Below are 14,933 nucleotides of genomic sequence, written 5' to 3'. Positions count from 1 at the left end.
CCCCTTGACTACCTGTCCTACTCATTCTTGGTATGATATTCTCCTCCATTGTGGCCTCTGTCTATACAGTCTACTCTGCTCTACCTCCTCTGAGAAGGGCTTCCCAGTTGAAACGCGTTGCCCCCTGTGCTGTAACTCACTATGTGATCAATAGAGGACTTATTTTCACAAATGATACCTGGTTGCCTGCTTAATTTTGCTGCATGTTCTTTATCTTACCTCTTCTTGTTGTGATTGTCTCTACTCCCCGGCCCTGCAGACATTCTTCCCCAGGCGATTTTCCTTCGCTCTCCTTCTAAATGTCTCCGATCTTTCTTTTCTGTCCCTGCACTACTTCAACTCAGGTTTATATGTCTATCCCACTTCTGAGTCTGCCCTGCTGTTTTTCCTCTTGTAGTCCAGTGACACGTTTGGAGAAAGGGTTTGAGCAGTTGCTCCTGCCCTCTGGAAAGAGTAACAGAAGATAGCATTGCTCTTTTTGCCCATTGTCCTTCTGCTTCCACTTTCCAACTTCGTAGATTTAAAACCTCAGCATTTTTTAGGCTTAACACATTGAGCACAATAAAAATAACAAAATAAGCAGTCAACTATTTTTAGAAGTTTTACTCCAACATTTTCAGTTTACAACTTTCAGTGCTGCTGACTTCTGCTTTCTTAATGCTGCTTCCCTGAACTTCCTGTCTTCACAGGGAATAGCTAACAGTGGAACACTTTCTGCCACAAGTAGAAAAATCTCAAAGAGATCAACAGTAAAAGTTACCACATGGTACACAATGCTGACACACTTACTATCCAAGGGCTGCTTACAGCACAAGCACTGTGATGGTGGAGAGGATGGAGGAAGTTGTAGAAACCCAGATGTTTGAGGTTCTGATATTCCAGAAAATGTTAGGGCACTTTCTCACTTTGTGCACTGCCCATTTAGTGTCCCTTGTGGCCCTGCGATGGCTTGCGTTGTTACAACATTTACCTATTGTTTCCTTTAATTGTATTGAAATTTCAAGTCACATTTCATCCATCCCTATGCACTCCAAAAAGATGGTGACTTCTGGTGAGTTCTTGTGCAAGATGGAAAAAACACCGTTTTAATGCAACGCACTACAACCCACCCAAAGGCATCATTGTAGTGTGAACAGGGCACATGGAAAACAAGTGTGCACTTTCTATGTGCTCTTGCAGTGACCAGCATTGATCAAGGGCAGATAAATGATGGACATTGCATAGAGTATGAAGAGGACCTAGTCTTAGACAGCTCAGATTGCAGCAACAAGGAGCATGACTGTAAGTACATCTAGTAGAGTTTCCAGCATATGGTTACTCAGCATAACATGGTGTTCTGACAAGGTCTTTTTTAAAAGTTGAACCTCATGAATTATTTGTATTGCATACTTACACTCACTGGCCACTTTATTAGGTACACTTTGCTATTCCCGGGTTGGACCCCCTTTTGCCTTCAGAACTGCCTTCATTCTTCATGGCATAGATTCAACATTCCTCAGAGATTTTGGTCCATATTGACATGATGGCAGCACACAGTCGCTGTAGATTTGTCAGTTGCACATACATGAACCGTTGATACAAGGCAGGATGGATCCATGCTTTCATGTTGTTTACGCCAAATTCTGAGCCTACCATCTGAATGGCACAGCTGAAATCGAGACTCATCAGACCAGACATTTTTTTCAATCTTCTATTGTCCAGTTTTGGTGAGCCTGTACGAAGTGTAGCCTCTGATTTCTGTTCTCAGGTGACAGGAGTGGCACCTGGTGTGGTCTTCTGCTGCTGTAGCCCATCTGCTTCAAGGTTCGATGTGTTGTGCATTCAGAAATGGTATTATGCATACCTTGGATGTAACGAGTGGTTATTTGTATTGCTGTTGCCTTTCTATCATCTCAAACCAGTCTGCCCATTCTCCTTTGACCTCTGACATCAACAAGGCATTTTCCTTCACAAAGCTGCCACTTACTGGATATTTTCTCTTTTTTGGACCATTCTCTGTAAACCCTAGAGATGGTTGTGCATGAAAATCCCAGTAGATCAGTAGTTTTTGAAATACTCAGACCAGCCTGTCTGACACCAACAGTTCAAAGTCACTTAAATCCCCTTTCTTCCCTATGTTGATGCTCGATTTTAACTTCAGCAAGTCGTTTTCATCACGTCTAGATGCCTAAATGCATTGAGTTGCTGCCGTGTGATTGGCTGATTAGCAATTTGTGTTACTAAGCAATTGAACAGATGTACCAAATAAAGTGGCCGGTGAGTGTATATTGGTCCATCCTGGAACAATATAAATATGAATCTATTTACATAATAATAACTGATGGGCACTGAGGAAGCCGACAATCACTGTAGTAGTGTCACTACAGTGATAGCGATCTTAAAGGATCCTGATCAGGTTCTGTGCAAACAGCGTCCCTGTCTGCACTCAGAACACATGCAGTTGCTCATTTGGCACTGCGGCCAGTCATAGAACGCCTTGTATTTCTTTAAATTCAGGACAGTCTCTGAATGAGGTGGAGATCATGATGACATCCACCCCACCTCTCCACTTTAGGATATGAGATGAGGATGGGGGTGAGAAACCTTTGAACCATTTTACCAGCTTGTAGAGAGTCCACACAAGTCTACCCTTCCTGCTGTCACATGGCAGACATTGCTTCTAGCACACATGACTACTCAGTAGCATGTCAATTCCCTGACAGTCTTGCAAATGGCATACATTCCTATAATGGGGCTTAGAAGGTTGATAACCTGTTAGCAACTGTAATCTATTGGGCTACATCTCTCTCTTTACTCTGACTACTGATGTTCTTGTTAGTACATTTGGTAGATGCCCCTTTACTCAACATCGCCTTTTATAAATCTTTGCATCTTCATCAAGGCTTTGGCAAGCAATTCCACTACTAGAGATTTACCCCATCAGTCACTGAGGATTAAACGTGCGTCCTTTGAGAGGCTTACCAAGCAACATGGTCCACAGTGTGCTCAGCAACAGTACTGCCAACACCTTTGTAGAGCTTTTGTATTTTCTATGTAATTCCAGAAAAGTGAACAGTATTTCTGAACAACATGACATGACACATCCCTTTAAATCTATGTTCACCATCTGCCCTCCTTTGGATCAGCTGTGGGTAGAGGGTTCTGTATATGAGAGTTTATATTTATTGTTTCTATTTATATACGTTTTTTATTAGTTGAACTAGATAAGTTGGTATTTTTTTTCAACCTGACTAACTTTGCAAATTTGTAACGTTGTTTCTCACCTTGGTCCAGAGTGAAGCTTGGAGCACTGCTCTAAGCAAGAAGAAGAGTTCAATCTCCCTGTTTCTCAACAATAGGGGTCCCAGCATTCAGGTTAACTTGTCCAGTGGTGACAGAATCTGTATACATGGGGAATGTTGCACTCCCAACCTGAACAGAGTGTAATTACAGGTGTTAGACAGCCTCAGTCAGCACTGCTCTGCAAACCACACCCTCTGATCAGTTGTGGACTGACAACTCATGGGGCCCCGGGCAATAGGGGATCATGGGGCCCCTGTGTCCTTGCCCAAACTCAAAAAAGCCTATGAAAAAGGTACCAGGGGCATCTCATGGGGCCTCCTACTGACCCCGGGCCCTCGGGCAGTGCCCGAGTTTCCAAATGGTCAGTCCGCCCCTGCCCCTGATGCGTTTCACCCCACCAAGGCTTAGTTGTAGTAGGACCTCTTTGACTAAGCCCCTGTGGGTGGGACAAAACGCATCAGTAGGTGTGATTTGCAGAGCAGTGCTGGCTGAGGCTGTCTAACACCTGTAATTACACTCCATTTGGGTTGGGAGCGCGACATTCCCCATGTACTCAAATTCTGTAACATTGTTAGATAATCCCAGCATGATCCATTGCAACAGAAACTGCCTTTGTCCTCTTCAGTCTCACGGACCAGCCAGGTGCCAAAGCCCAGGAGCCTACCCTCACTCCACATTGCACTTTCATCCAAGAAAATGAGTTGCACACCAATGACATCTTGGAGAATCCAATTGGTTTTACTGAGCAAGCAAGCAGCTTCCAGCAAACACCACAAGCCTTCCACCTCTAGCTCTCAAGGATTTGGCTACAGGTAGAGGTACAGGCAGTGTGCTCTGTAAACTACTTGCTTGCTCAAAAAAAATGATTGGATTCTACAAGATGTTATCAGTGTGCGGCCAGTTTTCTTGAATTAGTATGTACCATTATAAAAAAAGTCCATAAAATACCAATTCTAATATAGTTCGGTGAGCTCACTGTTTTTTTCGTCCAGACCTACCCTGATGATGAGGGAATGGTGTTGTTCTTAAAACACATTGGGATTGATTTACTAAAGGCAAGTAGTCTACTTGCCTTTAGTAAATCAATCCCAATGTGTTTTAAGAACAACACCATTCCCTCATCATCAGGGTAGGTCTGGACAGTCTGTCCAGACCTACCCTGATGATGAGGGAATGGTGTTGTTCTTAAAACACATTGGGATTGATTTACTAAAGGCAAATAGACTGTCCAGACCTACCCTGATGATGAGGGAATGGTGTTGTTCTTAAAACACATTGGGGTTGATTTACTAAAGGCAAATAGACTGTGCACTTTGCAAGTTCAGTTGCACTCCTTTTCCCCTAGAGCTTAGTAAATGCTAAAACTCTGCTTATTTCCATCATCCAATCATGTGCAAGCAAAAATGCATTTTTTTAAATTTTTTTTCAGCTGATTGGGTAATCTTTACAAAGTAAAGTTTTACCTCATTTACATTTACTAAGAAAAAAGAGTGCAACTGCACATGCAAAGTGCACAATCTATTTGCCTTTCGTAAATCAACCCCATTGGCCGCTTTTTATGACTTATTTACCAACAATTATAATTATGTAGGATACTTTCATCTGTTTGTGGTCTGGAGCTGCTTTCTGTATTTCTATGGTTTTTTAACGTGCTATGGCTTACCTATGATTAAAACAAACTGCACAAAACCATAATATTTACCATTAATACGCTTACAGAACTTGCATTGCACTAGAAAAATGTTCATTTATCTATTTTAAGACATACTACAGATTTGTCCTTATTTCCTATATTGGCGGTTCCTACATACCAATGAACTATAGGACCATCATTATGATTAGTTGCATCTGTTTTACTTTAATATTTTAGTTTTATTCTTACTTTTTGAACCAACTGAGAAAATAAAACAACCAAAGGGAATCTTTGTTCATATTTGGAGGGTGAACTTCCCTTCCAACTGTCTTTTGTCAGGGATGTTCAAACCAGAGACAGGACAACAAAGGAGTCTACAGAGAACAAAGAACATCAAATAAAACTAAGAATGCTAAATTATGTTTTTCCTTTGCACAACTAATTTGCTGATTTGCTGTCAGTAATTATAGGACACTGTACTCTGCCATATTTAGCCTATTATAAAGTCATAGAAACTGAAAATGTACATTTGTGGATTTCATTTTGACTATGATTACTTTTTCTCTTCCCAGGTCAAATGGCTGGTGACCACACGAGACTGGAATTCCACAACATCGAAACTGGGATCATCACTGAGCGCCGTTACCTTACCGCTGTTCCTTCCAATTTCATTGGCCATCTGCAGAGCCTAACCTTCAACAGCATGCCCTACATCGACCTCTGCAAAAATGGAGATATTGATTATTGTGAACTTAATGCCCGCTTCGGGTTCAGGAACATCATTGCCGACCCCGTTACTTTTAAGACAAAAGCCAGCTATGTTGCCTTGGCCACTTTGCAGGCATATACCTCTATGCACCTCTTCTTTCAGTTCAAGACCACATCTCCAGATGGCCTCATTCTTTATAACAGCGGTGATGGCAATGACTTTATTGTTGTTGAACTGGTTAAAGGGTAAGTACAGAGATGCTACATTATGGCCATTGGTATTTCAGTGTTGCATGGTTGCTGGGACATTGAATGGCTGGCTTATTAAATCTTTGATGCAGTCTAGAACCACCTACAGCCATCAATGAGCCAAATTATTAAATCTCTTTTTTCCACCTAATTTTTTCGGGTGGACCTGATCAGAAGCTTCGTGCAGCTCTAGGGGCAGGCAGATGTAAACTGACTTATGTTCATTTCCATTTCCATGCCTCTGAGTCCATCCAGGTCCAGAGAAAAATGGAAAAGGACTGTGCCCTTTTCAGTTTTTCCAGATCTACGTAAGCATGATTGGTTGGAGGTAGCCTGGTATGAATGGACACAAGTGTCACTGTCAGGGTTCAGGCTTGGTGACCAGTAGCTATAGCAGCAGAGAGGCTCCCACAAGCCAGCAGGATAAGTACACAAGCTGATCACCCTGGTGGATGGCAGAGGTTCATCCAAGGTGCACTAACTGTAATCATCAGAGCTAATGGAGGTGGATTTTACTGCTTAGTTAGTACCAGTTTGCAGTCTTCAGGATCGCCCTACCAGGAGATGAGCAAGCTGGCATCCAGTAACAAATATAACAGGTAGGGATTAAGCAAAAGTGTAGTCAAAAAGCAAGCCAAAGGTTGATTGCAAATTGTGATCAAGCGTAAGCATAGTTGAGAAACAAGCCAAAGGCCAATAACCAAAGGTAGTGGAGATAAAGACAGCTGCAGGTCCGCAAAGAAGAAAGATATTGGTTGGAGAGAGCACAATAATGTGCTAAACAGGAAGTGCAGAGACATGGCTTAAATCAGAAAGTTCTTGGGAACAAAGAGTTCAAGGTTCTCCAGAAACAAGAGACAAGGCAAGATTGAGAGATCAGACAGGGAACTGTACAGCATCTCAGGTGGCACAGCGAGAAGAACCACAACCAGACCCTACAGAGATCACAGGTTCACATATGAACCCTGACTGCAACTTCATTTTAATCCAGCTGTCCTTTGAGCCATTATGCACCCCCACCCCCCTTCCCAGTTGTCTGTTGTTGAAATGCAGACACAACTGAATGGGCATGGATGTCCAAACAGTGACATCAGTTCAGCTCAGCAGGGGATCTGCTCATGGATCCCCTACTGAAAGGGCTGAAAGGTAACATAATACATATTTTAATATTTTAGGAATCCATCTTAAGGAAGAGATGGTGGTATTAACATCTGTTGGGAAGCAAAGGAGTGGGGTAGCAAGAAGAGGGGTATCAAAACTGATAAGCTGCTGATTCATGTTTTGATGGATTCAGGGATGTTAGACCCATGGCAAACATTGGACTCTTAGCAAATATGTTCTCTTTCTCTTTGTCTTTGTCTTCATCTTTCTCTTTCTTCTTTCTCTCTCTCTCTCTCTCTTTCTCTCTCTCTTTCTCTTCAAGGAGCCCCTGCTAATAAATTATTTTTGGTAATAATAATAAAAATATAAACAGCAAAATATTGGTAATAATAATGGTCAGAAGAAACTTGGACGGTTAAAATAGTAGTGTCCCTCAAATTGGTCATCAATGCAGAAGTACTCTCTTCCATTAATGGTCAATGGAGAAGGGCCTCGTTACGGAATATGGGTTGTGATTGGGAGAAGGACCCTTTTACTTTGGTTGCCATTGGGAGAAGGGTCCCTTTACATTGGTGTTCAGTGGGAAAAATGCACCCTTACAGATAGCTAAAAAGGTCATTGATGTTGATGATGACGTATTTAAAATGCAGAAATTGCTAATAGTTTAAGTAACACCTGTGCAAATCCTAGAAGAACCCAGAGGTTCCACAAACCCTGCTTGAGAAAGTCTGGTTTAGCAGATAGTCACTGCTAAACAATCGTTTTTCAAAAGCTCAACCTAGAAAAAAAACACTAACGTTACAAAGTATGTAATTAAAGTATAAATAAAGGCAAAATGTTTATTTTTAGTTTTAGATAGGATGGAGAGAGATTGGGATGCCTTTCAGGTTTATATAGCTGCCTGTGCCTCTGTTAGGGAGATTCACCCTCTCTATTTGTCTGGTTAACCATTACCTCCAAGAGTCAAAGTAAAATAGAAACCCAAAGTTTGGGTTGTCCACAGAACAGGAATAGAGGAGACATTTTCCAATGGAGACACTAATTCCGGTGACCGCCAGGAATTTCCCCATTTGCTGTTTTGGTTATGGGACAGGAAGTGAAGAGAAATCTACCCAAGGGAGACATAGATGAATTAAAAACCTGACAGGGGTTATAATCCTCTCTTACGCTATCCAAAATAAAAAAAAAAACTTTGCCTTTTTGTTCTATTTTAATATTTTTATATAACCAAATAAGTGTATAAAACTAAATACATGTGAAATATACTGCTTCTCAACTATGAGCAAAATAGAAAAACAGTGACAACAAAATAAAGCTGAACTCCAGCTAACACTTTTTAGGCAGTTGCAGCCACGGCTTTTGTTTTTTTCTAAAAACAAGAATAAACTCTTGTTGTAAGCACCCCTGTCAGTATAATAGCATGTCCCAATTCATGTCACTTCAACTGCTCAGTTTTGGTCTGCATGTAAATGTGAAGAAAAAATATAAATAAAGTCCTACATAATTAAAAAAAGGAAATTCATATACTGAATAGTTTCATTACAGGCAGTAACTGCAGACAGTTATTAGAATAAAAGAAAATATGTTTGGGTATAATTTTTAGCCCAGTTAATATTTTAATTTACTTTTCTTTTGCAAATATGACGTCATATTATTTCTTTTGTTTTTTTTGGAGGGGGGGATACACATATACTTATAGCTTCACAAAAAGTGAGGTAGTGCAAGATGGTCACTCTGTTCCTAGTTTCCTTTTGGATGAAATACATAATTGAAGTCCGCTGCAACTTTTTGTGTTCTTTTTTTTTTTCAAAATATACTTTATTGTTTTAAGAGAAGACAAAAGCATTTAGAGCATGTACAGCCATAGATCACAGTCAAAACATAGACATGACATGTTGCTTTCCATTTCGCAAACGAGACAAATATTAAACAGTTGTGCAAGACGAAATCATGTAGAACCGTACATCCATCATAAAAAGTCAAATGGTGGATACCAAGAAGAAAATGGATAAAATGCTGTTAGTGAATGTTATTTCATCCTGACTCTCATCAACTTTTCAATGGTAAAGTAGTGTGATGATAGGGGTAAGGGTAGGGAAAGCGTTGGGTACTGTGACGGTCATTATTTACATATTTATAGCTAGCGTATATGTTATGGTTGAAGTTAGTCATATCTGTGTGCAGGTAAATGCTCTATTTGGTTGGTAGAGAAGAAATGATACAGGGAAATAACAGGTGTGAAGACAAGAGGTTTAGAAAGAAAGACAGTAGTAGAAAGAATTATAGGGTGAGATGTTGGGGAAGAGAGAAAAAAAAAAGGGGGGGGGGGAGGGGAGAAGGCATTACATCCTCATATATTGGCCCAGCCAGACAGGTATTGCTAGAGCTTAAAGTATGATGTGTGACGGATCGGTCAATGGGGTAACGCAGGTATCAAAAACCCCAGAATTGTGTTCTTTAGTATGTAAGAGGAAATTGTAGTGTGTGATTCTCCTGTTGTATGGACATGCTACTATAGTCCCGGAAGGCAAAAGTGCAGACTATGTAAAAATTAAAAAAAATAATTTTTGTATATAAATAAATGTGTGTATATATACACATATATAAAGTATATATATATATATATATATATATATATATATATAAATATATATATATATATATATATATATATATAAAAATAAAAACATATATATATATGTATATGTAAATAAAAACATATATATACATATATATATATATATATATATATACATACAGTATATAAAATGGTACTCATTTTATATATATATATATATATATATATATATATATATATATAAATATATATATATACACACACACACACATACACACACATAGATGGATAGTTAATGGTCCTCATATGCTATCAATAAGCCCCTTCCCTTATTCTTTCTTGAGTCTTACCTTTATATGTCCACTAGATGTCCTCGGCGTTCTATTATTTTTCTACTGCTCTAATAGATGGCTGCCACTGCAGAAGACTACAAATACCAATTTCTATTGCTGTTGCCAATAACATGAATATAATGAAATAATTTGAACTTATTTAAAAGAGCAGAGCGTGGTTGCATCTACAATCAGATTTCATCTTTCCATGATCTAAAGTTAAATTGTCTTCTATGGAGTAACTTTACACACCCCCATCGCCCTCTGTATTGCTGTTTAGAATATGTCTGCATTAATATATGTTGTTTATTTTATTCTGGTTGATCCTTTTCCTCATAAACCTGTTTTATTGTGTCGCATGATTGCCATAAATTAAGTCATTCTATTGCTGTAAATAGAAAATAATAGGAAAATGATGATCTCTATGGAATAAACTAAAGACCTTTTTTCCTCTTTTAGGTATCTACATTACGTTTTTGACTTAGGCAATGGTGCAAATCTCATTAAGGGGAGTTCTAACAAGCCGCTAAATGACCATCAGTGGCACAATGTAATGATTTCTCGAGACACCAGCAACCTCCATACTGTAAAAATTGACACAAAAATTACTACACAGAGCACAGCCGGAGCCAGAAACCTTGACCTTAAAAGTAAGTGCAGTTATATTTTATATATATATATAATGTATAGTATTCATTACATTGTATTATGCATATAGATTTTTTTTATTTGTGCAGTAAGTGCTTCTATAGCTACAGGTCTGTTTATAAAACATGTTTTGGGGCGAATGTCACACATATTCAGGCTGCATGAATTTTGGCCATAATTGCTTTATTAGAGTAATTGCTATGATCATCAGTTTCATCTAGTGGCCAAATTGTGGTACATTTTCATATTAATGTATTTCAGAAAACTGGTTGTTTTTCATGGATTATAAACTGAAAATACCACGTTTGGTCACTAGATGGTGCTAGATACCATAAGAAATCCCTATGATATTTATCACACTCTAGTGGCTAAATACAGTATTTTCTGTTTTAAATCAACGGAAAACATTCAGTCAGCACAGGAACTAGCCTAATATCAAAGGATGCCAGGCAACAGGTAGCTTGAGTCTCCTAGAATAATTTGTTGCTGGGATGCAAGTAGATCAATAAAAAAAAAAAAAAGAAAGAGGTTCAAAATCAACTTGCCAGCCAGCTTGCCAACAACTGAATTAACCTGTCTAACAGTATGTGTTAAAAACAGGGGTTTAGTTAGCAAACATTTGCAAATACATACGTAAGCCACAGAGCCTCATCACGGCACCCTGATCTGTGGTCCTAACTCTACAAAATTTGAGATTCCCCCATAGGAGAGGCACATGTATTTAAAGGATAGATCAAGGGCAGGTGAACCTGAGGGAGCCCACCCCTCTTAAAGGTACAGGAGTGCAATGGACACCCAGCATATAGCACAATGGCAGCCAGGGTGTCCAGTGCACCCACTCACCTACAATTCAACAGTACAAAAAATGTCACCCGCCCTGGTCTATAACTGGCTTTTGAAGCAAGGACCGGGCAACGCATGTCAATAAAAGAAAAGAAGAAAAAAAAATAAAGAGGTTCAAAATCAACTTGCCAGTCAGTTTGTCAACAACTGAATTAATCTGTCTAACAGTCCTTGCTTCAAAAATCAGTTATAGACTGGGGCGGGTGCCATTTTTTTTGTGTTTTTGTAATGCAAGTAGATCAAGCTGCCTAATGTGCATCATTGCTAGGATGCAGGTGGCTTAAGTCTACCTAGTATCCTTTGTTGCTAGGATGCAGGCAACTCAAGCCACCTAGTTTCCTTTGTTGCTAGGATGCAGGTGACTTGAGCCACCTAATGTCCTTAGTTGCTAGGATGCAGTTGGCTTGAGCCACCTCACATCCTTCTTTTCTAGGATTCAGGCAACTCAAGCAGCTTAGTGTTTTTTGTTGCTAGGAATCAGATTTCTGGAGTCACCTAGTGTCCTTTGTTGTTAGGATGCATGCAGCTCAAGCCCCCTAATGTCCTTCACTGCTAGGATGCAGGCGGCTTGGGTCTATTAGTGCCCTTTATTGCAAGAATGCAGGTGACTCAAACTGCCTAGCATTCTTCTTTTCTAGGATTCAGGCAACTTAAACCACCTACTGTCATTCATTGTGAGGATGCAGGTGGCTTGAGCCTACCTAGTATCTTCTGTTGCTAGGATGCAGGTAGCTCAAGCTGATTAGTTTCCTTTGTTGCTAGGATGCAGGTGTCTTGAGCAACTCATTGTGCTTAGTTGCTAAATGCAGGTGGCTTAATGTCCTTCGTTATTGGAATCAAATTCCTCGAATCACCTAGTGTCCTTTGGTGCTAGGATCAGATGAATTGAGCTGGCTAGTGTCCTTTTCTTATTAGGATGCAAGCAGCTCAAGCCTCCTAATGTCCTTCATTGCTAGGATGTAGATGGCTCGTAACACCTAATGTCCTTCATTGCTAGGATACAGGAGGCTTGAGTGTACGAGTGATTGCTAGAATGCAGGCGACTCAAACCACCTAGCGTTTTTCCTTTCTAGGATACAGGTAGCTTAAGCTGCCTACCATCCTTCATTGCTAGGGTACAGGTGGCTCAAGTTGCCTATAGTCCTTAGTTGCTAGGATGCAGGAGGTTTGAGTCTCCTAGTGCCCTTCATTGCTAGGATATAGGTGACTCAGGCCAGCTAGCATTCTTCTCTCCTAGGATGCAGGCAGCTTAAGCCACCTATTGTCCTTCATTTCTAGGATTCAAGTGGCTGAAGCCACCTATTGTCCTTAGTTGCTAGGATGCAAGTGGCTCGAGCTGATTATTGTCATTTGTTACTAGGATGCAGGTGGCTTTAGCTGCCTAATGTTCTTTGTTACTCGGATGCAGGTGCCTTGACTTGCCTAATATCTTTCATTACTAAGTTGCAGGTGGCTTCAGTCTCCTAGTGTCCTTTACTGCTAGGATTCAGGTGGCCCAAGCCACCTATTGTCCTTTGTGACTAGGATGTAGGTGGCTCTAGTTGCCTAATGTTCTTTGTTACTGGGATGCAGGAGGCTTGAGCCGCCTAATGTCTTTCATTACTAGGTTGCAGGTGGCTCAAGCTGCCTAGCATCCTTCTTTGCGAGGATGCAGGCACCACAAGCCACTTATCTTCCTTGGTCGCTAGAATGCAAGTGGCTTAAGTCTCCTAGTGCCCTTTACTGCTAGGATGCAAGTGGCTCAAGCCACCTATTGTCCTTCGTTACTAGGATGCAGTTGGCTCTAGTTGCCTAATGTTCTTTGTTACTGAGATGCAGGTGTCTTGAACTGCCTAATGGCTTTCATTACTAGGTTGTAGGTGGCTCATCCTTCTTGCGAGGATGCAGGCAGCTTAAGCCACCTAGCTTCCTTGGTCACTAGAATGCAGGTGGCTTAAGTCTCTTAGTGCCCTTTACTGCTAGGATGCAGGTGGCTCAAGCTACCTATTGTCCTCCTGCGTTACTAGGATGCAGGTGGCTCAAGCTACCTATTGTCCTCCTGCGTTACTAGGATCCAGGTGGCTCGAGCTACCTATTGTCCTCCTGCGTTACTAGGATCCAGGTGGCTCGAGCTACCTATTGTCCTCCTGCGTTACTAGGATGCAGGTGGCTCAAGCTACCTATTGTCCTCCTGAGTTACTAGGATGCAGGTGGCTCAAGCTACCTATTGTCCTTCTGCATTACTAGGATGCAGGTGGCTCAAGCTACCTATTGTCCTCCTGCATTACTAGGATGCAGGTGGCTCAAGCTACTTATTATCCTCCTGCATTACTAGGATGCAGGTGGCTTAAGCTACCTATTGTCCTCCTGCGTTACTAGGATGCAGGTTGCTCGAGCGCACGTGGCTCTGCACATTTGCAGTGTACACCTTGCAGACCAAAAACATTCACACAGGACCTTGCTAGCTTCTAGCATCAACGTCCTGCATATTTCTACACGTCCGGGGGCAGGTGGTCAGACAACCAGTGAAGTATCTACCAATTCCCCATTAAATCAGTTTGAGTTGCTAAAACCAGACAGACGTTCTTCCTGACTCAGCTGACTGTGGATGCTGCATACAGTATCTGTGATGGAAGTTTCATATGTAGAGAATATAATCAGCAATGACATTGGCTCAGATTTTCCTACAGTACATGGTGGTACATGACCACTATAAGACAAGTCTTCTTTTGTTAACGAGAGGCTGCAAAAAAAAATCCCTCAGGGAAAAATAATTTTGCCCCCAGGAGAGCCGGTGACAAGACAGGCAATTAGGATGCTAATCATGGCTTACCGCAAGTCTCCAGACACTTTACTGAGAAGTCACCTGTTTTAAAATAACATGTATTTCTTTTCATTCTCCTAGCTAATTAGGATATGCTGTAATAACCGTGAGGCTGTAAGCTGTTTTGTGGTTTGACTTGGCAGTTTTAGGGAAGTATGTGAGATTCTATTGAGCTCATTTATGGTGGCAGCGCCAAGAGCAATGAAATTGTGAGAAGGGTAGTAACGCATGGCAACTCATCAGATCCGAACAATGGAAGGTTGTGTCTGGTCCCCCTATGTAATCAATATCAACATTCCCATCGCACATATTCCCTGAGTAGGCAAGGGGATAGCAGGTGCCGCAGCAACAGTCAACCGGAGATTGGAAACTTTACAGATCAACATATATAACTGCCAACACGCCTTGAATCTTCAAGGAACATCCAAAGGTTTTATTCAAAGCAATTACACCACAGTAGAAGAGTGCAATGTTTTGGGGCCACATAGGACCCCTTCGTCAAGCATGTGATCATCACATGCTTGATAAAGGGGTTCTGCACAGCCCGAAACTTTGCACCTGATGAAGATCTCGGGACTACATGTCCTATCATTGTTTGTACCCAGGGGCGGACTGACAACTCATGGGGCCCCTGGGCAATAGGGGATCATGGGGCCCCTGTGTCCTTGCCCAAACTCAAAAAAGCCTATGAAAAAGGTACCAGGGGCATCTCATGGAGCCCCCTACTGACCCTGGCCCTTAATAGGGGATCATGGG

At 41.1% G+C, this 14,933-nt stretch overlaps 1 protein-coding gene across 15 annotated transcripts in view; it reads left to right on the top strand.

Moving 5' to 3' along the window:
* Positions 1–14,933, top strand: part of NRXN1 (neurexin 1) — a 2,017,115-nt gene that overhangs the window by 1,135,337 nt on the left and 866,845 nt on the right. For all 15 annotated transcript variants that reach the window (XM_089676450.1, XM_089676454.1, XM_089676460.1 and 12 more), the window contains 2 exons: positions 5,488–5,869; positions 10,343–10,533. In XM_089676450.1, coding sequence (XP_089532576.1) covers positions 5,488–5,869; positions 10,343–10,533 — 573 coding nt within the window. The remainder of the gene's footprint in view (positions 1–5,487; positions 5,870–10,342; positions 10,534–14,933) is intronic.

This window comes from Staurois parvus, unplaced genomic scaffold (assembly GCF_062004578.1).
Source record: "Staurois parvus isolate SC_StPar_1 unplaced genomic scaffold, SC_StPar_1.0 ptg000169l, whole genome shotgun sequence".
Taxonomy (NCBI): Eukaryota; Metazoa; Chordata; class Amphibia; order Anura; family Ranidae; genus Staurois; species Staurois parvus.
This window is presented reverse-complemented; position numbering and strand designations above follow the sequence as displayed.